The following is a 25,469-nucleotide window of genomic DNA, read 5'->3' as shown; positions in this document are numbered from 1 at the left end:
TGGGACATGGCTTATTATGTAAGACGTTTTGTAGTCGGGTCTCGTTTCAGTTGAGGTCATGCATGTATTGTGTGAGGCTGCTTTCTTTTAAAGGGGGTTACTTAGTGTAGGGTAGGGACGTTTAGCACAGTTTGACACAGGCAGACATAAACAGACACACAGGCAGACATAAGCAGATACACAGACTGGAGGCACACATACAGACATTCATACACGTAGACACATGTACATAGACAGACCTCGAGAAATACAGAAACAGACTAAAGGAAACAGACAGACATCGGCAGATACACTCAGACTGGAGGCAGACATAAGTCTCAGACAAACACAGAAACACGTATGTAGACAGACCCAAGATATACAGAAACAGGCAAACATTGACAGATGCACACAGACAGGGAGCAGGCATACAGTAACAGATAAGCACAAAAAATGTATATAGCCAGACTCAAGATATACAGAAACAGACATACATTGACAGATGCACACAGACAGGAGGCAGACATACAGTAACAGATAAACACAGAAACACGTATATAGACAGATCCCCAGATATACAGAAACAGGCAGACATTGACAGATACACACAGGCAGGGGGCAGACACACAGTCACAGATAAACACAGAAACACGTATATAGACAGACCCCAGATAAACAGAAACAGACAGACATTGACTGACAAACATTGACAAACATTGACAAACATTGACAAACACTGACAAACATTGACAAACATTGACAAACATTGACAGATACACATAGACTGGAGGCACACGTGCAGATACAGGTGGACAAACAGACTCGGATGCACGGACACACAACATACTGATAGCTAGAAACAGACACACCTGGACACAGCGACAAGAACATGCAGACTGACATCCAACTATGCACACATACAGATACACAGATACACACACTCACACACATAGAGTTACCTAGATAGACACGGGCAGTCACCGGCACATGCGCCAGACTCACAGAGACAGGACCATACAGACTGAAGCCCAACCACGCACATACACAGAAACACATACGCGCACATACACACACAGAGCGACCAAGACAGACCTGGATAGTCACGGACGAAAGCGTCACCTACAGGGATGATCGTTGCTCATAGTAGCAAGCGCTGGTTGACTCATTCTCAGGCTAACGGCACACCGCTGGATTATGTTCTGAATGTGGCGTTAACCAAGTATATGCATTTAATAACTCGGTGACAATTTCTCGGTTTAACGCATTGCAACTTTCTTGCAGAGACTGAAAGTTTTCGCAAGGTTGTGGGCAGTTGTCTTCCTTTGTCATGCCATTTAGTGTGAAGAGGGATATCTCTGAAGGCAGGTTTTTGCTCATAAGAAAGGCAAAAGATAACTGAGAATTAGAACATAAAAGACCAAAACAATGAGAATGAATTTAACAAAGGGGGATATGCGTTTAGCTGAATCAAAATACGGAATCTTGGTTGAACATGAAAGTATGGAAGACGGAATACTTGCCGATGTATGTATGTATGTATGTATGTATGTATGTATGTATGTATGTATGTATGTATGTATGTATGTATGTATGTATGTATGTATGTATGTATGTATGTATGTATGTATGTATGTATGTATGTGTGTGTGTGTATGTATGTATGTGTGTATGTATGTATGTGTGTATGTGTGTGTGTGCGTGCATGCACGCATGTATGATTGTACGTATGACTGCAAGACAGTATGTATTGATGACTATATGACTGTATGCATGACTGTATTCATTGCTATGCCGACGGTCTGTAAACTATAGAGTCTGGATCAGATAATCCAGAGATCAAAAGCATGGGCAGCGACCAAATGGGATACAAAGACTTGTTAAGCGCGCCTAAACTATGTGACAAGCATAGGTATCTGAAGATCAGTTTTAACCCGGATCTTCACGGATACCATTGGCTCTCCACAAGTACTAACCGTTAGGAAACAACCTTGACTAACTCCTGTACGATGTACCATAATACCTTAAAATATTCTCTCACTGCAGTCTGAAACATTTTTGCTGACAGGAAACCCATCACCGTAACGATTTTATAGCTCTGTGAAGATATAATGACATATAATTAAAGTGTGCATGTTCACAATTTGAGTGATACATACGTTTATGATTCAACAAATACCTATCTAAAGAAATCATTCTCGGGAACGTGGATAAAAATACGTGTTTAATGATGACGACTATTCAAGGAAGTGTCGTAAGGTTGGGGAAATATTACGCAATTTGGCCAATAACACACATATACATTACGCTTTATCTCCATGGCTTGAATTAAAGTGTAATAAAATATGTAGAGAGGGAGGTATAAAAGATGACACCACCTGCCCCCCATGAACACTAAGCTGAACGTGCCTGTTGTAGTCAGACTTATCTGTTGCATCTTGTTTACACAAGATTGCTATAGAGCGATCTATTATTTCAATATCATGAATTTTAAAAGTGTTAAATGACATATATCCAAACGTCAAACATATGGTCATGGGATCAGAAAACAAACAGTATAGAACCGTTATTGTCTTATTTCAGACCGTAAGTACTCATTTTTTAAAATTCTAATGCTCTGGTGTCATATAGTTTGACACTGAAATGAAACTCCATGTTGTTGTAACACAAACGTCCAGCCAGTTGGTTATTGTGCTTTGGTAAGAACGGTGGCAGGTTTCATTTTTATGTTATCTATCGAATGATAGTAAAAGAACATCCTTTGTTGAATATAATCAGAAACCATCTTCACTTGGTACAAGGTCAAAATAAATGTAAAATATGAATGGATCTGAAAATTTCGTGATTTCGAAAAGGATAAACATGTTCACCTCTTCCAGTGGGAAGAGCTGATGTTATTCTTCATTAATTAACCTGAGAAAAAATGTAAGCATTTAAATTTTATATCACGTTTACGCCACCAATGTAACTTTTTAGCAGGATTTTATGTCATGACAATCTTTACTTTTCTGTAAAATAAGCCGAATATATTATACTTGAAAAGCACATAGTCTGTGCCCAGGATGTCATTTAGGAGTTTCCAAATTGTTATCCGCCATTAAGACGATTACAAATGGTGTGATTGCGTAAACTGGACTTTGTTCTGGTAACTGCTCATAATATCAACCCCTTGTCCAGAATTGATAACACATGCTGCCGATATGCTTCCATATTGGTGCACTGATGCGAAGTATGTATATCAAGATGCACAGTACCGCGCAGTGCCTAAATATACTGAAGAGCAAAAGAAACTGGCTTTTCTTAGCAAATAGAAGGCATTGCGTGAACGCTTTCTTTTAAGGGAAGTACATTTTTTTCGAAAACTGCGTTTCCTTTGCTTTTCGGCATATATGCATAAATTATCACTCGCACATTTGGTTTGATAACTCAAGGTCTTTGTGTTCGACGTGCGAGTAAATTGTGCGTGAATTTTTATAAACGATTACTTTCTCAACAATAATTATTATACATGACAGAATAGTAAAAGAGAGGATTTCCCTTTCTTACAACGTATAAACTACGAGAAAGAACCAAAGTACATAATTTGTCTGCCTCGAACGATATCGTTGAAGAAACACAACTATTTTCGCAATAAGAAACGTTCAAAGGAACATTAACGACCATTATGCCCTTTTGGACACCGTTTGGTTTGTGTTAGGTGTTCGAACAAGATGCTGACAATGACCCTTCCTCTCTTTGAAATAAGCTGTTTCAAAACCCTCGCTGTATACTTCAAACGAGGTCAAAACCCATCGTTCATCTTTGGACAATACATCTGTATATCTGAATTATATGTATGTAGGTGTAAGTGGCCTCTGCATGCTCTCCAACTGCTTAACAATATTTGACTTTTAATACCAACTTTTTGACTCACCATAAACCAGAGCTTGAGTGGGGCAAGAGGCTTGGTGAAGTGTCTTCAAGAACATTCTGGATAAGAAACAATCGTTCACTCGTTGGCATCTGATAGTAGGTTGTAAAACTCTTCTAGATGTCATCAATAAGATACTGGAACTTGCACATGTGTCTAATTATACGTTGGAGACTGTCTAGACAAACTTGACCTCCTCAATCTACATTTAAAATGTGTGTAAATTATGTCTTTAATTACATTATACTACCACGTCACAAATGCCGCCATATATATTCGAGGTATTTATGTTTTAATGAATAATGAGAAAATACTCAAGTTTACTGTCAAATTTAATTCCAAATAACCAAACGTTCACGATACTGAACAAGCACAAATTGTTTCCTTTACAGTGAGTAAATGAGTGTGTCAGTGAATGAGTTTGGGTTTACGCTGTTTCAACAATGTTCGAGAAGAATCATGGCGGGGGACACCATAAATAAGCTTCACACATTGTACTCATGTATGGAATCGAACCAGGTCTTCTGCGTGACGAGATTTCATTTTAACAACTAGGCTACTTCATCGCCCTGGTTACATTTGCAAGAAATGGTTGTTTTTCATGTCATGTAATGCTGCAATTCCAATGACTTGGAGAAACGTGCAGAAACCAGACATAATAATCGTTCATGGCTGTTTGCCGTTTATGTCAAATTCAGCTGTATGGCGGCGGTGAGTAAATGGTTGGGTCTGAACAAGAAAAACACTCTTAATCAAAACACCATGACTATCGATTTGATTCATTGGGATGCACAAGACGACAAATTCTAATAGAAGTTAGACGTTCACCGGAGATGCCATGAATTGGAAACGATGAAAGTTTATTTTACACCAGGTCTGCGGAAAGATACGATCATAAGAAATAGACCAATTTGCAAGACATACACAAGGAAATGAAACTCAACATTTTCATAACCTTTCACATTTTGATAAAGATACGGCTTAGCGAAATACCTATTTATACTCGAAAAAGATATTTTGGCAAACGTACAGCTAGATTTAACACTCGATTACCCAAAGAGTGCAAATATAAACATCTGAGCCAATCATATGGATGAAACAAAAAAAAATCAGGTGTTCGCGAAATGGGTGAGTTGGTGAGTTTCTCCTGCCCTAACTCATGACCTCAACAATTCTGAAACTCAAAATGAAGCGCCCATGTAGTGAGTGAGTGAGTGATTGAGTGAGTGAGTTGGGTTTTACACGGCTTGTCAATATTCCACGAATATCACGATGGTGGTACACTACAAATGGGCGTCACACACTGCATCCATGTTGGGAGTCAAACCCGAGCCTTCGGTGTGACGAGCGAAATCCTGAACCACTACACAGCCCCTGACGGTTCATGCTACACGCTATCTTTTAACACGGGGTATCTCGGATTTGCAGGTTAGGCGTCCTGGTACCCCTTTCACAAAACTATCGTAAGTCTAAGGCCTCGTAACTGTTGTCGTAGCGTTCCTACTTCATGTGTTGCAGTATAGGAGGTACGAATGGTGCGTGAAAACTTTCGAGATCTTAGGCTTACGAGAGCTCTATGAAACAGGTTCCTGGTCATCCGCTTCCGTAACACATTTTTGCTTAGTTGTGTGACGTTATGTAACAGTCCTACTGCATGGAAACAAACCTGATAATCAGGTGATGGATCAGAAAACCAGTACCACATGTACAACAACACATTTACGAACTTCGATTTACGAACACATTTACGGTACTGTTCTTCGATGCACAATGACTATCATTCTTTATCTTACCGCGCACACATAAATGTCGTTTTCTGATTGGTTGACGCTTTTCTGATATTTTCAATGTACCCCGCTTAGAAGCGAGTAACATTTTCCATGTACCCCGCGGGGAATGCCGAACTCATCTGGTACTTCGTGGCAGTAATTTTTTATCTCGAATAATGCTGAATCACGTAGGATTGTACGGACATTAGCGATATTTCGAGAATCATCTTATACTGATTGAGTGAGATGGTTTTGAGGTCACTTTTGGCTACATTCCTGCAATATGACACCAGAAATGGGATTCACATATTGCTATACAACTTGGAAACTATTTACGAACTGAATGCAGGCATCGTTTTCTTCAAAATGCTAATAGGATAGTAATCTTTGAATTGAAGACTTTTGAGTCTATGTACCCGTACATGAGAAATATTTTAACCGTGTTATTCTGCCCAAAGCGTGTGAGGCAGTGTAATCTCACAGTCCCATACTGTGGTGACATTATATGCCGATTAGTTAGAAAGTGCAGTATTTGTTGGGATGGACACATACAAGTGAGCAGTTGAAACATAGTAATAGAGATAGGAACGTGATCGAATGTATCGATCTTGGGGTCATTTCAGTAATACATCGATTTATGAGAAGATTAGTGCCACATGAGGAGAAACGGTCTGTTTTCACTCTGATCCATGTTTGTAAGGAAACCTAGTGGAATGAGAAAACTTTTACTTACGCAAACGTATGAATAAATCACTGGAGTGTTGGCCCTTTCTGAGGTTCATCCCAGAGGTGTAAAATAAGGAATATAGTGGGTCAAGTGACAATTACGTAGCAATAAAGGCGCTCGTTGAAGTGTAAATACCCTTGTCCTTAACTATGAATGGTCACCCAATAACACCAAACATGATCACCTCAATAGTGCATAGAGTCCCATTGCTATCACATAGCCTGTTCATCATCGAGGTGTAGGTGTAGCAAAGGTGACTCTTTACTCCTACAAGAACGTATAATGGTTTATCTATGGAAAGAAGATCCAATCGTCAACGTCTCGAACACAAACATTCTTCTGAGGTGGCAACCCTTTGTGCAACTCATGTACACAACAATAATATCGGTCTGTGGCGAATCTTAACACTTGTGCTTTTTATAACTTCTCGCGTTACAAAACGTTAATGTATGCAATCAATAGATAGCTTTATTCATTCGCTACACAAGACCATGTTGTTTGGGATATATCCCCGATCCCGAGATTTCATTGAAATCCTTTCAATGCAACATCGTGGGGAGGATTTAGCTTTTCATTATTCTGGTCAGGGTAGGAAAGAGTGCTGGCGGAGTGACAGCTTGAGAACCTCGCCAACTCGTTAACACCTTGCTGCTTAGGCGTCCTGTGACTGAAACTCCTTCATACAGGTACGAATATTTAAACGGTGTACTAAATGTAATGTAGAATATATAAAACAATATCGAATACTGGTAACGGTTGGAACATATTCTTTTACGTATATCTTAGAGAATTCTTGAGATTACGTTTGGTATTTCTTTCTACTTTGCCATGACTTGCTTCATGTACAAACGGCACCGTAGAGGTTTTGAATGTCGTGGCTTTGGGTAAATTACTATATTGTTTCTGGTAGTTGAGACAATATGTAGCTATCATTTTACCTCTCCGTGTGCTACTTGGGGAACAAATGGCGGTGGGTGTGATTGGCAAGACGATGGTACAGGTGGTATGAGGACCTGAAATGAATTGAATGTTTTGGGGTTGGGAAGATTATCACCTTGTTTCTGGTACTTCAGAAAATCTTTGTCGACCATGTTACCTATCCATGGATTACTTGACGAACAAATGGTGACGGATGTAATCGGCAAGGGGATGTAATATTGACGTGTGTATTTGGGTAGTGGTAGATTACTACCTTGATTCCGGTAGTTGAGAAAATGTATCATGGTGTTTCATGTTACCATTCCACGTATTACTTCCTGAACAAATGACTGCGCGTGTATTTCGGAAAGGTTGGTCGTGGTGGTGTGTGTTGTTGGGTGCTGTAGGCTTGGATAGGCGACTTCATTGTTACTGCTACTTGAGACACGTTTGGTGTCTATGTTTTCACATGAATTACGTTGTAGACAAATGGTGGCTTGAGTTACTGGCGAGAGACGAGGTCAACCGGTTGATTGTTATGGATTAAGGTAGACACCTGCATTATTTCTTGACGTAAGATTATACACACCGTGGCTTTTGTCATTGTCGGGAATTACGTGTCGGGTGTCCACAATATTTTTTAGTGTATGTAAACTAACATTTCTAATCGTAATGCGGACTCTGATCCCTGTTCAGATACCCAAATTCTGACAAGACCAAGACATTCCAATTTAAGTAAAGAACAGTAATCATGAAAATGTGAATATAGGTAGGTTACTTTTTACCTGATGCATATATGTCTGGAATTCTCAATGTTTCAAGCATTGTGTTCCGTTGCATCTCTGTCCTGTCTATGCTCCGATCTGTCTCTCCAGCATCCTCACTCCATATTTACCTTCTCGATCTCCCTGAAAGTACGATCAACTCTGCATGGACGCCGAACCTTCTCCTACACGGATGCTCCGCATCTGTATTGATCTCTCCTCTTTCAGAAGTCAAATCAAGACAATGCCTCTACAAATATGCTCTTCACCGTTGACTCCCAATTCTCTTTCTTCCTTGAGACTTTTGAATATAGTGACTTCTTTGAGACTATATAGTGACTTCTTTGAGACTATATAGTGACTTCTTTGAGACAATATAGTGACTTCTTTGAGACTATATAGTGACTTTTTGAGACAATATAGTGACTTCTTTGAGACTATATAGTGACTTCTTTGAGACTATATAGTGACTTCTTTGAGACAATATAGTGACTTCGGAATTGAAAAGATATATTTGTTTCCAAATAATCCAAACATAACGAAATTTAATAGAAATATCGAATATATAACCGTTAGAATGAGCTATATAGAAAATTGTTTCAAAATATAATTCGAAAATAATTTTAAACAAATTCTGAAATATCGCTTGAAGTGTCGGTTCTAAAACACTACACTACAAAAGCGTGAGCATTTGGCTTTCATTCCCGTATGAAACCTGTTGCACATGTTATGAATAGACATTGTGGCTGTTTGTTCGCCTTTGATAATGCAACGAAAGGCACAAAGAGAACATGCCCACTGACGAGTCCTGATCAATACTATTGAAATACCTGTGACAGGTTTTGCGTGCACGGTTTTAAATGACGGAAGTATGCGTCATCTGGTGCGATGGTTTCTGGAAAACCCAATGGCCTTCTCTGAGATCATTATTACCTCAAAGTGTAGGTAGTCCAACAATAACAGTGTTGTTAAAGTGAAGATTGTATTTGTGTTGTCAAAATGATCAACATTCATCAAACTAACATACACTCTGTTGTAATTGTCAAGCAATTCAAAAGTCAGGAAAACGACGTCGAGATCTATTCAGGCCTAATAAGGAGATGGAAAACCAGAATATCTATTTCTAGCATACCAACATTTACGAGGAACGTGGGACATTCCTGTAGATTGGAGATAAAATGTCATTCCAATATGCCAGCACGTCATCATTTTTATCTGTAAAAAGGCAACAATGCAAATTCCAAGGATTATAAGCATGATATGGGCCGTTTTGTTCAAAGAGATATGGATAATTTACGACTTGAGGAAAACCGTGTTACACGTGCTAGAAAACCTTAATATAAACCTCAGGAAGAAATAAACTAGCTGTAATTCATCTTGACGTATTTAATGTATAATTCAATATTTTTTTGAATTTTAAACCTGGGCAACATAGGGCAATTACCATGCTTCACTCTTTTCTTTGTCTAAGGTTGTCTGTAATGAGTTGAAGGTCACAGAATGTCTTTGGTAACGTTTGACCAATGGAGGACATCATTTGTAAATATTTGCAACAATAAGTGCGTCATGGCATCCTGTTGCTGTGGTCATATTTGTGAACAAAACCAGGGGACCAATCTGAACTATCTTCTTACTACCTTGGCATCTAATCTAACAAACTCTCAACCCCTTAACTTAACTCTGTGAAGCTTCAGTTTAAAACTGGTGTTCAGGAACCATTGTTTGATCCTAGGATTATTCTACCAGGGTCACGTGGCCAGACCCGCTGACCTGGTACACACATTTAAATATATCACAATATTACGTAGTCCATGCTGATGATGTCTGTCAATGGGTTATGTAGCTAAAACTGAGTTATTCGCAGCCCACCATCATAAAGTGGAATACTGCGGTGTGATGCGTTAAAGAGAACAACACACTTCATAAAGGAATTGCTGTAGAAAGCCACTGCCGCTCCTACATGTCATTGGCTCCCTCCCTCTGCAGGCAATCAGCGTTCTTCTGTTTATTTTGTGGACGGTTTACAGAGACAGATTCTTTGACACAAATGTATAAAATCGGTGATTTACAATGTGATTAGCTTGTCTGACAAAACATCCACAAGTTTGAGATCGATTGGATCATTGTGTGAAGAGTTATTTACAAAAAGGCATTTCATGCCAAACTTTTGTGTTGATTATATTACAACGTATGGCAAGCCTTAACGTCTGTGGTTCGATGATCGTGCTGTTAACAAATTGTTTGTCTGGCTTTGGTTTGCTTATTTTCAACCTCTAATATACCTGTAATATTGTTGACAGGGGCATAAGGCATCGTTTCCAAGGACAATAAAAGAATTTATCGATCATGTCCGCATGCGTTCATACGTATACACTCATACACCCACTGAGTAAACGGGAACTTGTATACAATGCCCTTTTCTTTGCCTGCGTTATAGGTTCTGTCATATAATTCTTTAAATTCCCTCTCGGTACAGCCTTGACTGGGTATATTCTATACGCGATATCGCGGTACCATCATTTTGAATTAGCTTCAGGTTACTTTCATCATGAATAAAATAATTGAAAGTCAACTGGGGGGTTTGTCCTCCTTAAACAGCAATTAAAACACACTTGTCGAACTCTCAAAAAAAGATGTTATGAGAAATGTCGTTTACGCAAGTAATCACTTACATATTGTTGATCAATGACCCATAATAGGCTTGCAAGGGCGGCATATTCAATTACAGTGGTGCTTTCTTTTCAGAGGACAATGGCCGAGTGATATGGAAAACGTCCAACTTGATATAACGATAGCTGTCCACCATGCTTGCAAGTTCAACACTAGCATCAAGTCCCGACGAGTATGGATACAGATACTGGTGCAGCTTCTGCAGCAAATCCTTTGCCAAAGGGAAGAGGTTCAACGCTCACCATGGTGTTCTCAATGGAAATGGGCCAAAATATGGGCTCTTTTGTACCGTGAAGATCTTCCGTTGCAAGAGAGGGTCGGAGCGACTGTGTGACGTAGAAATACAAAAGTCTCAAAAAGCTCAGGAACTGTGCCGAAGCTTCCACATTGAAAACAACATGAAGAAGATACAATTTGTGTGTGTTGTTAAAGCTCATATGGATGAAATACATACGCCGTTTTTCCCGTGTTCCTCCTCGTGGAATAGACCCTTGTTCAGGGACGAGTGGGTTCTCCTGGTGGACTTCCTAAAGAACTATCAGTGGTTCGTCGGTTCAGATGGGTCTAGTCCTAAACTATCACGAACAAGACAAACATTGAACGCCTTTGTCCACTACACCTTCCACTGCACCTCGGGATCCCTCGTGGTGTGTGGACTGCAGGGAAGCGTAATAGAAGGTTGTTACGTACTTACAACCCCAACCATCCATTCCGTGAACGAATCGTACGGGGACACCGACAAGGGCATAGCTGGGATAGAAGAGGTCTTTCGGCACCACAGGTGTAATTCTATATGTCAAGATTTCATAATCCCTGCTACTGCTGCAAGAGACTATGGCTTCGACAGGGCGGATGCCGAAGATTCTTGTGAAGAACTCACAAGTGAAGGTGCTTCAGAAGAATGTTTACTTGGGTTTGACTCATCTCGCGAATCGCTCCTCTCTTCGAGAAGGCCAGTTTCAGCAGCGCCCCCGGCTTACATGGATATTTTCAATAACTGAGAAATATATATGACTGATAAATAAGTTTGTTTGCTAAATTAGGCCATGTTAAATGTTCAAAATCAATGTTAAATGACCAAAATCATCCCTCCGCTGAAAATCAGAAATTTATTTTAAGCTGTTGGTATCCCTTGATGTATGTAATCCCGAAAACAAAAACACTACCACCAGCAACAACAACAATTACAACAACAACAACAACAACAACCGCGACGACAGCAACGACGAGAAAATAACGATTTGATCCATGCAGTGAACTCTGCCTCTTGGGATAGTAAAGTAGGAACATATATACTGGAAACGGGCACTCATAGCCAGATGTTTTGCTGTAACCCATTTTAAGCCTTCCACGCAGATGCAACACCCTGTAGCACAATAACAATAGAACTGTGCATATATATTCAATCTACAGACACGCCATCAACAATTGAAAGTTTCTAGAAACAACAGAAATTCATCTTTTCGCCAGTGCCTTCGTCTGAAAATAGAGAAAAGGAATACAATTCGACGATAAAGAAAACCGAAACAGGACCTTGTGTGAAAAGATGTCAAGGGCATGTGACAGGAAAGTATTAAACAATTAATGGTGTCAGTCATGTCTCTTACATGTTATTTTGTATGATTAAAGTGTTCTAAAGAAGCCATCTTTCTTTTCCTAGGTCTAAGATGCTAGAACTTAAGATGCTGGGCATTTTGACTCCGAATAGAATCACCCACACAAATTGTTATTGGAAACAAAGTAACGCATGTCAGTTACTTACACACTGTGAACAATTATAGTTCGGATTGCAAGGGTCCCGCTGTATCGAGGTGTAACAGTTACTTTTATTGCGGTAAGCATAGAGTTGATTACAGTGAGTGAGTGAGTGAGTGAGTATGGTTTTACGCTACTTTAAGCAATATTACGGTCGGGGAGACCAGAAATTTGTTTCACACATGGTACAAATGTGGGGAATCGAACATAGCCTTACGAGCCGACGCTTTTTCCATTTGGTGTGGCGATGGGGATAGTCTAGTGGTTGGAGCGTACACTCGTCACACCGAAGACCAAGCTTTGATTCCCCACATGGGCACAATGGGTGATGCCCATTCCCTGTCGTGATATTGCTGGAGTATTGCTAATAGCGAGTTCAACCCAACTCGCTCATTCACCCTGACCACATGGCTACCCAAGCACCCCAGACATCAAAGATGACCAACAATATTTCAGTTCTCTGGTGACGTCACCTATCTTCCGACCCTGACCACAGAGGATGCTCCTAGCATGATACGGACATCTCCCATCACACATGTACACACGTCCCGTCACGGATCTTGCATGTGGTTGTGATCGAGGTGCCCATTCAAACACGTGTCTCCGTCAAGTGGTGGTGTCAAGCATATAGGTCCACACTTGTTACAAGCGCTGTGAAGTCTAGGCTGAAAACGATGTGAAAGGAAGTCTATCGCATTTGCCTAGACTCACAACTGCGTGGCCCTACATTATCGTGACCTCCCATGCATCCGTTAGCTTGGTCCAGAGACAAAAACGGAAAGTCATCAAATACGCCCATCCGAGCCCCAGTTACAGATAGTGTCTGTACATTCTGTCACATGTAAATAAGTGACAGGGGTCCCAAATGATGTCCAAAATGGCTGCATTTTGTACCTTATAATACTGACGATGACGATGGTGATGAGTAAGTGAGTGTAGTTTTACGCCGTAATCAGCAGCATTTCACATATATTGCGACTAATACTAATACCACCACTACTACTATTACAACTGCTACAACTTCTACAACTGCTGCTGCTACTTCTACTGCTACAACTACGTCTACCGCTTGTACTACTATTTCTTCCATTGCGACTGCATATTTTCATATCCTCCTACCGGGTATCCACTTGCTGTTAAGGGACGAAAATGGAAAATACAAAATGACTTACCGACACATTTTACATAACCTGTATAAGACACAAGTCCAAGAAGATTTGTGTATCGTGCTTTGACAGTTCTGAATACCACAAGTGAGAGGTTCGAGGTACTTTTGTTACCTTGCCGACCGTTCGGCAGCAAAGGGATAAAACAACGACAGACCTTCACGGAGTGACACTCAGTGAGGTGTCCCGGTTAACCTGCCTCATGATATAACATTACAGGGCAATGAAAACCCACGGAACGCGCAGCAGTGAAGATCCGGTTCAGTATTGATGCATTGTCTTTATGAACCCATGCTTGGCGTCAAAATCGATTTCCGGGATCAGGTGGTCAGGCTCGCTGACTTACATGACAAGCTATTGTATCCCAAAAGCGTAGATCGATCTTCCACTTTGTTGATCACTGGACTGACTGGTCCAGGTTAGATTATTTACAGTCTACTGCCATATAGCTCGAATATTATACTTAGTGCCAAACCAAGCAACCAAGCAACCAACAGGAACGCGCGCGTCGTTAAGTAAGTGGAAGAATCTACAAATCTCAAATCCCCATTTCACCTACTTGACCTTACCTGATTTGCACACAGCGCATGTAATAGACCTTTCGAGAATGCAATGATTAGTATACCCTTCGTGCACAAGTGACTCATGGGGGGTTTCGACATTGGGCCAAACGGTTCTTCAGTACCGAGGTCAGTGATGTTGTTCTTAAACGCTCATTACTTGGTTGGGAATCAGAGAGACGAGTGCAAGCTCTTAACACATACATACACACACACACACACACACACACACACACACACACACACACACACACACACACACACACACACACACACATACACACACACACACATACATACATACATACATACATACATACATACATACATACATACATATACCTTATATGTAACGTACAACTCATATATGAATACATACACTTTTACGAATCACTAACTATCTATCTACCTATCTATCTCTCTATCTGTCTGCCTGTCTGTCTGTCTGTCTGATCTGTCTGTCTATATTCGAACAAGCGTCACAAATATTGATGCAACGGAAACATGTTCGAAGTAAGAACTCGAGAAAATACACAATTAATCGAGGTAACAAGAAATTTAAAGCATGTATTTATACTACCAATGTGTCACCAGTTGCCCATCGTAGATTCTAACTCACGCCGCTATAAAGTCTGCAGATAAAGACAACCATTTTCAACTTGCAAGTCATAAAACGCAATTGGTAATATAGATATGTAGATATGCCTACATCCTACGCAAAATTAACACGAGATCCGCGTCAATGGCGATATGGCAGTACGCAGGCGGTTTACAACGGCAATTGACCATATATTATGTCCCAGGTCTCCTTGTCGGTACATTTTTCTGTTTGCTGTGTATGGTATCACAGCCGTACCTACTTAACAACACCATCGCAGTTTCATTGGCGGGGGTGAGAGGAGTGACGATGGTGTTTATTATAAACCCCAGGACATGCGTCCTGTGTCTCTGACCCAGGCTGACCCGGTCAAAGAGGACGGTGGGCGAGGTAATGATTTGTCGTACACATATACCATTTAGTCACGCATGGAAAATAATAAATTTGTAGGACAGCAGACATCTGACTTTCAAAGTAAGTACAGTGATTATAATCAGCTGTGACGACTGGCAATTTTCATAATTATTAACACGTACTCACCGTCACCATGAACAATGTTTCACAATTTCATGAACAAGCTGTATTATTCATTTCCATGCGCAATGGATGTATCTCAATGAGGTATTCACACGTTGGATGGCACACACGCACGCAATCTCGTGCGGACCGCTGTCTGTATGTACTGTCACAATGTTGACCCGCTCCAAACAAATCATCGGAAGGAATACATGAAATCAGTGTGTGAGTGAGTGAGTGAGTGAGTGAATGAGTGAGTGAGTGAGTGAATGAGTGAGTGAGTGAGTAAGTGAGTGAGTAGATTAGTGACTAGATTAGAATGTGAGTTCTTCGGCAGTTCAATATTGCAAAATCCACGAGCACACAGTTCTGAAAACCCTAGAGTGAGTGAGTGAGTTAATATTTAACGTCACATCGGCAATATTTCAGCCATATCGTGACGAGAACATTCAACAATGAAAACGACCATATGTACATTATAAAACCTGTCAACGAAGGACAGTAAAACAACTAGAATATCACAATTATCATTAAGACTAGTGTGGAAAGTGAAAATAAATATCACTATCTGGACAAAACAATATAAAAATAGGCTGTAGATCTCCAACAACGAAAACCCTAGAAAGGTAATCAGCAAAGAGTGATTTTAACTCGCGATCATAGGTTCCTTACGTGCACAAGGGACACAACTCTGCATAGCTAATAAATGCCGTGAAACAAAATGTAGACCCGCGCCAAAAGTATGCGTCACTTCACATCATTTCCATAGGCTTTACTTGTTATTTCAGCGTGGCATAAATAATTTTCATGAAGTGAGTTTAGGATGGTTGTCCGTCCAGTTTGTCAGGCAAATTTGAAATCATTTCTACTTTGTGCACACAATTTCAGTTCAATCCTCCGACCACTATTTAACTAATGACATCACATTTATCAGCTTTCGTGTGGTTCAATGATTCACAATGCCATATGCCGCCATGTTGAAAGGAGTTCACGGCACTGTAAATGTGTTGGTTAAACAGTTGCCATACGATAAATAAGCAGCGGAAATGTAACAGAAAGTATATGATTGTAGGTAAGATGATTCCTCACAAATGTGCAAAATTTGACTTAGATCTTACGAAAATCAAACACTAGAAAATTATTTATGCTACACTAACTTAACAGGAAAGTCTGTGGCAATGATATCAAGTGCCGAATACTTTGGAACAAGTCTGTAGCACAGCACACTTATTAGACTGACACCAACATGAAGATATCATTGAAGATATTACAACTGCTAAGACTTAAAGTTTTCTAGACATAATTTCGTTTTACCTTCGACTATGTTGGTGATCAATGTCGCAGCGCAATAATTATAATTTTAATTTTAACTGTTAACATTTTATGGTGAAACACTAAGGTCATACGTAATTGTGTTACATTGTCCGAATAACCTTAAAACTACCTCTGACGGGGCTAATATTAATGCTATCCGTTGTGTCAAATGTAATGGGTTTAAAAACAACGATATATGACTTTCCCCTTTCCTAAAACCATTCACAAAGGCTAACTCAAGTGATCCCCTGAACAAATTATATCGTTGAATCTCGGATATCTCGAACTTTCCTTCAACGTCGACATAACGCTTTTCGATCATAGTGTAGATTATACATCTCTCACACCTCCCCCACCCTACCCCGCACCCCACCCAACCCCATCTGAACACCGAAAATGGCCACATTCATCCTAGTCCCGACATACAAGAAACCGTGTAAATTTCCTAAACGCCTATATCTGATTATCCCACCAGACATTTTAACCAAATGACCCCTTCACACTTCCCTAAAACCATTCACAAAAGCTAACTTAAGTGATCCCATGAATAATTATATCTTTGACATAAAACCAAAGGTCTTATCACAACCATCTTCTTCCCTCACAGGAACTTAACATCTGACCTTGAACCGGAGAAGTAGAATATAAAACACGTGTACTTTTCTATTCATGAGTGACTATCTGATGATTCACCCATTCTTCCCCTTTCTCGCTGCCTGAATCTTAAATTCTCATCAATCTCATCCGAACACCAAGCGGCCATGACCTCAACATCAAGGGCAGTTAACTCTTCGGAAGAACTTCGTGTAGTTTTTAACAAACGAAAATATACCCAAACATGTTTTTCAGTTTACAAAATCCTTGTGAAGCTCAGAACGATCTATAATTTCTATGTGAACGCTCAGGCAATTTAGTGCCCTTGAAGATCCAGGATAGAATAGACCCCACGCTTGCCACAAAAAGCGACTATGCTTGTCATAAAATGCGACTAACGTGATCGGTAGGTCAAACTCGCTGACTTAATTGACACATCATCGGTTCCCATTTGCGTAGATCGATGCTCATGTTGTTGATGAATGGATTGTCTGATAGTATTTACAGATCGCCATAATATAGTTGGAATAATGCTGAATGCGGCGTAAAACTAAACTCACTCACTCATTCACTGATGCAATCTACACTCGCCAAACCATTGCAGACTTCAGCAGGACCCTGTAACATTGGGTCTGGGATACTAGTAGAATCATTAAATACTCAATAGACACTCTCGTGAAGATGCGGGGTAGAATAGGCCTTCAGCAACCCATGCTTGCCATAAAAGGCGACTATGTTTGTCGGGTGATGGGATCGGGTGGTCAGTCTCGCTGTTGGCACATGTCATCGGTTCCCAATTGTGCAGATCGACGCTCATGCTGTTGGTGACTATATTGTCTGGTCCAGACTCGATTATTTACAGACCGCCGCGATATAGCTGGAATATTGCTGTGTGCGGCGTAAAACTAAAATCTTTCACCCGCCCGTGAAGATCCGGGTTAGTCGTCAGCAACCCTCATTACAGGGACGAGTTGTGGTCAGATTTGCTTACTTGGATGACACGTCATCGTATCACAATTGGGTTGCTGTTGATCACTGGATTGTCTGGTCCAGACTCGATTACTTACTGACCGCCGGCACACAGCTGGGATATTGCTGAGTGCGACGTAAAAACAACCAACCAGGCAGTCATTAAACACAGTACATTTAGGGGGTCGTAAGCTCTTCGCTTCTTAAAATTGTTTTTCTAGGTTATGTGTACTGTTGTGTTTATTCTTTACCCTCTTTACAAGGCATGTGAAGCGTGATGCAACCACACATTCACACAGACATGATAAATTCAGACACCTGTAAACAACTTTTGATAACAACTAGTCTAAAAATATGTAGAAGACAAAGTTCAAAATGGCCTGGTGATCTGGGACAGATGCCCCTGGCAGTGAGTGATTGATTGATTGATTGATTGAGTGAGTGAATGGAGTTTATTTTTACGCCGCTTTAAGCAACATTCTAGCAATTTCGCGAGTCGGGACACCATAAATAGACTTCAGAGATTGTACCAGGGTCGTCGGCTCGACGAACGCTTTAATGAACAACCAGCCACACGCGAGAGATACACTCAGGGGTATCAATGCTCCCTTGCGGGTATTCGCTGTGGAGTTTTCCTCTGCTATTACGGAAAGTTTTCATGTATATTTGGGTTTCCCCAGGATCAGATACAGAAATCTAAAAATATAGCTAGGTAACAAAATATAACAACAGGAGCATGTGCGTGTCTGTTTCGACAGAGATACTTTGACTCAACGTGTCAACGTTTTTACAGTGAGATGTAATTGTCATGCATATCAGACAGTGTATAATCTAAGGGTTGAAGGCATTTGTTTGTATGTTAAATTTGTATGATACTGAGATGAAAGGCAGATTTATGTGTCGCTCTACGTTTGTGTGGTTGTTTGTTTAGCGTAGCACTGAGTATTGGTTAATCTATATGGTCTGTCAATAATCGAGTGTCAACAAGAAATCCAGTGATCAAAAGTAAGAACATCGATCTACGCAACTAGGGTAGGATGACATGTGTGAACAAAGTCAGCGAGCCTAACCACCTGATCTTCCTAATCCAGATGTGTTAATAAAGCATGAATAAAAATAATTTAATGTACTTATACATGAAACTTAAATTAGGAATTTTAATAAATGTTATTAAAATATAAATGTTTATGACAAATACATTAAAATATAACTTTATAAATAAAATGACAGTTCATGACAAATTTATCAAAATATGACTGTTTATGACAAATTTATCAACATATGATTGTTTATGACAAATTTATCGAAATATGTCTGTTGACCATGTACTTCTGCATTTACTGTTTTGTCACGAGAATCATAAATCAGGCACACAATCACGTTAAGGAATCAGGCAGGCGAATTTCATCATAGGCATGTAAAACGATCATTTAAAATGCTGGACACAAATCAAACATCCATCCACAACTGGATCTAATCATATCAAGGTATCACTGAATTGACAAACACGGTCATATACCAAACATTACTTTTGTCACTCAGAACGTTCTTAGTAGTGTAGTGTAGTTTTGCGACATGGCTTTGGTGAATATCATGCAAGTCGGAATCAAACTGAAATCACACCTAACCGGACTTTGACCTACATTTGATCACGAATTCTCATTAATGTAACGTGACTTGGTGAGAGACAGTGTTTATTCCGATTTCAGCTATATTCCATTAATATCATGACGGGGGACACCTAAGATGGACTTCAGACAGGTCCATGTCTTCACTTCTGTTTGAGGTGTTTGAGGAAAGCCAGAACTGAAGAGGCTGTTAAACGTTTACCGGTACCTTTAGACACTATGATTCATGACAACAGGTTCCTGGCTTTCTCAAGGGACGCAACTCTCTGTCGAGCTATGCACTCCGATGACTGGTTCCTCAACAAATTTGGCTATCAAAATTCAAAGTCGATGGGATTAACCTGGATACCATATCGCTAAGTGATCTATGTATAAGGAATGCTAAAAGTTGTCGCGATCATTAACAGTGTTTTGTCTGATAAAATGTGAAAACAACCCTTTACACATTAAAATATCGAGGACAAGAGGGGTTTTCACGAATATGATAATAACAACCTTTCCTCAGGAATATGGTTTTTCAAGTTAACTCATGAATGTAAACGAGTTTGCAAAACCATTTTCGGTGCATGTTCAGGTTGAACTGACATCACGAGTGAAGGTGATAGGACTGCCCCCGTTCAATGAATGGGGATAAATGTACAACTATGTTGGCAACCTGCCAGACAGCCAGGCAGGCATGTGTCATACAACCACAAGTCATGATCCACAGTTAGGGCGGACACCTATGTACACTACGCCAGTCAACGTGGTTTGTTACTATTTAAAAGAGTCATCATCCGTGTGTATTTGTAAGTGCAATGTGGATTCTGTGTTGGTGTTTCCACATCATAAGTGACCCTTTTTGGAGTTATGAATAACATATGCCTTGTCATGTTCTGCATAAATGCATGTTACCAGCTGCGGGGGGTTCGGCGATTGTTGATGTTCATAAATTCAGGAAAAAAGTGCCCCATCGTATCGATGTATGCATTGCAGGCAACAATACGTTTAATCGAAATATAGTGTTTTAGCATCGATGTGAACATGATGAAGATGAAAACTACGAGCACTCTCAAACGAATGGTGGTAAGTGTCAGTATCCTGGTGAGGTACAATGTTGAGGGAACCTGATACATGTATGAGATTTGAAAAAAAGCCAGTAGCTGTTCAATGTTATCCTGGTAGATGCAGGGTAACTGGTACCTGATGCGAGGAAATTCAAATGACAGTAGATGTCTATTATTACCCTGGTGAGGTGCGGGATAGAGTGTTCCTGATACAAACAGACAGATTATACAAATGACAGTAGATGTCTTTTAATTATTCTAACAAGGTGCAGGACAGAGGGTACCTGATATGAACACAGTAAGACACGTGACAGCGGGTGTAAATATTACCCTGGTGAGGAGCACAATAATGGGTACCTGATACGAACAGACTAAGACACATGGGAGTGGGCGTCCAATATTATCCTGGTGAGGTGCGCAATAGAAGGTACCTGATACGAACAGACTAAGACACATGGGAGTAGGTGTCCAATGTTATCCTGGTGAGGAGCACAATAGAAGGTACCTGATACGAACAGACTAAGACACATGAGAGAAGGTGTCCAATATTATCCTGGTGAGGTGTACAATAGAAGGTACCTGATACGTACAGACTAAGACACACGAGAGAAGGTGTCCAATATTATCCTGGTGAGGTGCACAGTAGAAGGTACCTGACACGAACAGACTAAGACACGTGGGAGTAGATGGGAGACAGAGAGAGAGGGGGGGGGGGACAGAGACACACAGAGAGAGAGAGAGAGAGAGAGAGAAACAGAGATAGAGACAGAGAGAGGGGTGGGGTAGAGAGAGGGGTGAGTAGAGAGAGAGTGAGAGAGAGATTTGGGAGGATGTTTCATGTTGTTTTGAAAAGTGTTTGAGTTATGAGGGGCCCATAATTCCTGGAATAAAAGCCACATAACAGATGTTTAGAGGGTGTATGAAGGACGAATGAAGGAAGAATACATATTAATAAACACAACACACAAAGCTGGTGATGTGCGGTGACATATATGATGCAGTTTACACAAAAGATGGGAATTCTATTTACGTCTTCCACTCAATTCGCCTTTAATGTATTCACATCACAACTGAATAAGGTACAAAAAGGCCAAGGACGTACTGAAGCCCTAAATAACTTTTTGCCAGAATAATGCGACATCCCTAACATGAACTGTACCAACATCATAGCGATATCATTATCATTTCTTGTTTTATCACTTGCTATAGCCACACTGGTTGAACGGCGCATGTCAAATTCGGTATTTAAATAGCTTTTATTCATGTAAGGATATCTACAGTCATGTGCCATAATTATGTCATAAAATGGCAGCCATGTTTGGGGGCAATTTTTGCAGAGGGCTTAAGAAAAGTGAAAAATAAGGATTACTTACCCTACACAAGAAAGTTTGGTTGGTTAATATTTAGTGATATGACCCTTATTAGTCCTCACAGCTCTTATCCTTCGTGGAATCGACAGATACAGTGCCTGAATATGATGGAGAAGGATGGCTTGTCAAATCCTGAAAGTCTGCTGAAAACGTTCCTCTTTTGTTTTGATGGTGTGGACCTCGCTGCAACCTGTTTTTGACCAATAACCACAAATTTTCAATAATGTTCAAGTCTGGTGATTGTGATGGCCATGGTAAACACTTGATATTGTTGGTTGTTTTCCATTCTCTAGTGAAAATTCGTGACATGGAGCATTGTCATCTTGGAAAAGATAATCATCATTTTGGAAGTGTTTAAAATAGAAACATACTGCTCACTGTTGATAGTTCCATCAATTTGAACCAGTGTACCAGCTCCATGAAAGGAAATACACCCCCAAATCATCACAGACAGTCCACCTCTGCTGGAAATCAGCGCACCTGATGCCAGCACAAGAGGGTCTATACTCCTCTCCAGGTGTTCTCCACACATAAATTTTCTTATTTTTTCCAAGGACCACTTAACTCCCACCACTAAAATTACTTTTCACCAATTTGTTTCAGTTTTCCAATGCAAACATGTCCGACACCATGCCATTCTTCTAAAATCTGTTCAGAGAACTTACCGTTAATTTCTTTCTAACAAGTCATTTTCTGTACTTGAGTTTGTGTATATGCCTCTGAATAGTCATTTTGCTTACTTTGGTTGGAACACGTCACAATTTAATTCTGGACTCACAAAAGTCCAGAAACTCTCAGCACTGTGGCCACTCTCTCACAAGCGATTGCGCAAAATTAAACAGGCAGCTGTTATGTATGTGTGCTAAGGATGAAAAAATGAAAAAAAATGTTTTCGAAAACTCAAAATTTAAACTCGCTCGCCCATGGGCACGCCCATAGGCGAACAGTGGCCAATGGGGAGGCCCATGGGCAGGCCCATGGGCAGGCCCATGGGCGAAAGTGTTTCATTTCATCCAGAATAAATGTTTTGGAGGTTGTAAATGAATGAAAAAATGTTAATAAGTATCATGACACAAATTTCAGCTTGTTGTGACTTGACTCTGCTAACTGACAGCGAATTTAAAAACGCTCGCCCATGGGTGAAAAACATATTGAAACTACATGTTGTTTTGTTCCAGGCTTTGCAGTTTTTCAATGAATGAACGTGTATTTATTATTGTCTTGACACGAAATTAAGCTTATTTTGACTTAATTCGGCTAATTAAGAGTGATTTATTCTCAAAAAGCCTCGCCCATGGGCGAAAACCATTTGGCCCATGGGTGAGAATATTTACTTTTACTCAAGATACACCTTTTCCCAAGTTTTGGAGGTTGTGAATGGATGACAGTATGTTCATAAGTATCATGTCACAAAATTCAACTCATTTTGAATTAATTCCGTTAATTTAGAGCTATTTAACAAAATCTCACCCATGGGCGAAAAACATTTTGCCCCATGGGCGAGAATATTTCCTTTTACCCCAAACACATCTTTTCCAGTATTTGGAGGATGTAAATGAATGAAAGTACATGACAGAAATTTTGACTTAATTCCTCTAAATGAGAGCAATTTTGAAAACTCTCGCCCATGGGAGAAAGACATTTTGGCCCATGGGCGAGAATATTTGCCTTCACTCAAAATACATCTTTTCCTGTGGTTTGGAGGTTGTAAATGAATGAGGATATATTTATGAGTATCATGGCACAAAATCCAACTCATTGTGACTTAATTCTGCTAATTAAGACCGATTTTCAAAAACATCTCGCCCATGGGCGAAAAACATTGGGCCCATGAGCGAGAATATTTCCTTTTCACTCCAAATACATCTTTTCTAATGTTTTGGAGGATGTAAATGTATGAAAGTGCCATTGTGAGTATCATGACACAAAATTCAACTGATTTTGACTTACTTTTGCGAGTTCAGGAAGATTTTTAAAAAATATGCCAGAATAATCACTTTTACTCAAAATACATCTTTTCCTGTGTTTTGGATTTTGTAAATGAATGAGGATATATTTATATGTATCATGGCACAAAATTCAACTCATTTTGACTTAATTCTGCTAATTTGTAACAAGTACAAGAATCTGGATTTCCACTTAACTTTTCATAGTTTTTTTTTATTGTCTTGGAGGTTGTAAATTTATGAATGAAAGTGTGTTTATAAGTATCAGGCCAAAAAAAATGAAATCATTCCGGTCTTAATTCGACTAATCTCTCTCGTGGACGAAAATATTTTCGTTTGCTCGTTTTCCTTATTTTGCAAACATATGGTTTTCAAATAGATGAAATTCTAATGAAAATTCAGTTTAATTTCGTGAGTTTAGTTTTATGTCGCACTCAGCAATATCCCAGCAATATACCGGCGGTTTGTAGATAATCAGACAATCCAGTGATCAACAGCATGAGCATCGACCTGCACAATTGGGAACTGATGACATGTGTCAACCAAGTCAGCGAGCCTGACCACCCGATCCCGTTAGTCGCCTCTTACGACAAGCATAGTCACCTTTTATGGCAAGTATGGGTTGTTGAAGCCCTTTACTTCCAGCAACATATACAGTACACTTAGGATACTAAGCCTTGAGATTCTTTTGAATTTAGGTATTCTATAAATATACCAAAATTCAACCTATATCTATGAAGTTGAAGTTGTTTGTGAAAGCCCTAATCAAGACTGACCAAACTCCAGTGACTATGCTGGGACACATTAATAAACGGTGTTGTGAGATCTTTAAACTGTATTGAAATATGTCTTGTCAATTCCACTGACATTCACCAAATGTACCTACCTAGTAGTTTTAAGTGTACCTACCCAGTTTAGCATGTTTCGTTTTAATAGTGTGGTCTCCATTTTTAGTAATTCCCGTTTGCCCGTCCCGGCATTTCTTCGTCCGAGGTTTTATGGGGTATTCTCCTATTTGTCAGACCAGAAATTATCTACAACAGGGGTAGGTCACTCGCTTGTTTTCTTTACCATTTGTACTAATTAGTATGCGCCTCCTCATGCTCCAATGCACACAGTGACCTGATTCGTCTCCATCGCAACTTAGGCTGCGTTTAACAGTACTTCAGCCAGGTTACTGTATCAGTCGAAATCTTACAATGAATGAATGAATGAATGAAGAGCAAGAAGTAAATGTGAATGAATGAAAGAAATAATAAAAGAAAGAAGTGCA

At 39.9% G+C, this 25,469-nt stretch overlaps 1 protein-coding gene across 1 annotated transcript; it reads left to right on the top strand.

Annotated features, from left to right (window-relative positions):
* The first annotated feature begins 7,023 nt into the window (after positions 1-7,023).
* Positions 7,024-11,735, top strand: LOC137258898 (alpha-protein kinase 1-like). Its single transcript, XM_067796595.1, has 2 exons — positions 7,024-7,068; positions 10,812-11,735. The coding sequence occupies exon 2, from the start codon at positions 10,869-10,871 to the stop codon at positions 11,733-11,735; it is 867 nt and encodes a 288-aa protein (XP_067652696.1). The 5' UTR covers positions 7,024-7,068; positions 10,812-10,868.
* The last annotated feature ends 13,734 nt before the right edge of the window (positions 11,736-25,469 follow it).

This window comes from Haliotis asinina, chromosome 12 (assembly GCF_037392515.1).
Source record: "Haliotis asinina isolate JCU_RB_2024 chromosome 12, JCU_Hal_asi_v2, whole genome shotgun sequence".
Lineage (NCBI taxonomy): Eukaryota > Metazoa > Mollusca > Gastropoda > Lepetellida > Haliotidae > Haliotis > Haliotis asinina.
The sequence above is the reverse complement of the archived record's forward strand: the minus strand, read 5'-3'. Positions and strand labels throughout refer to the sequence as shown.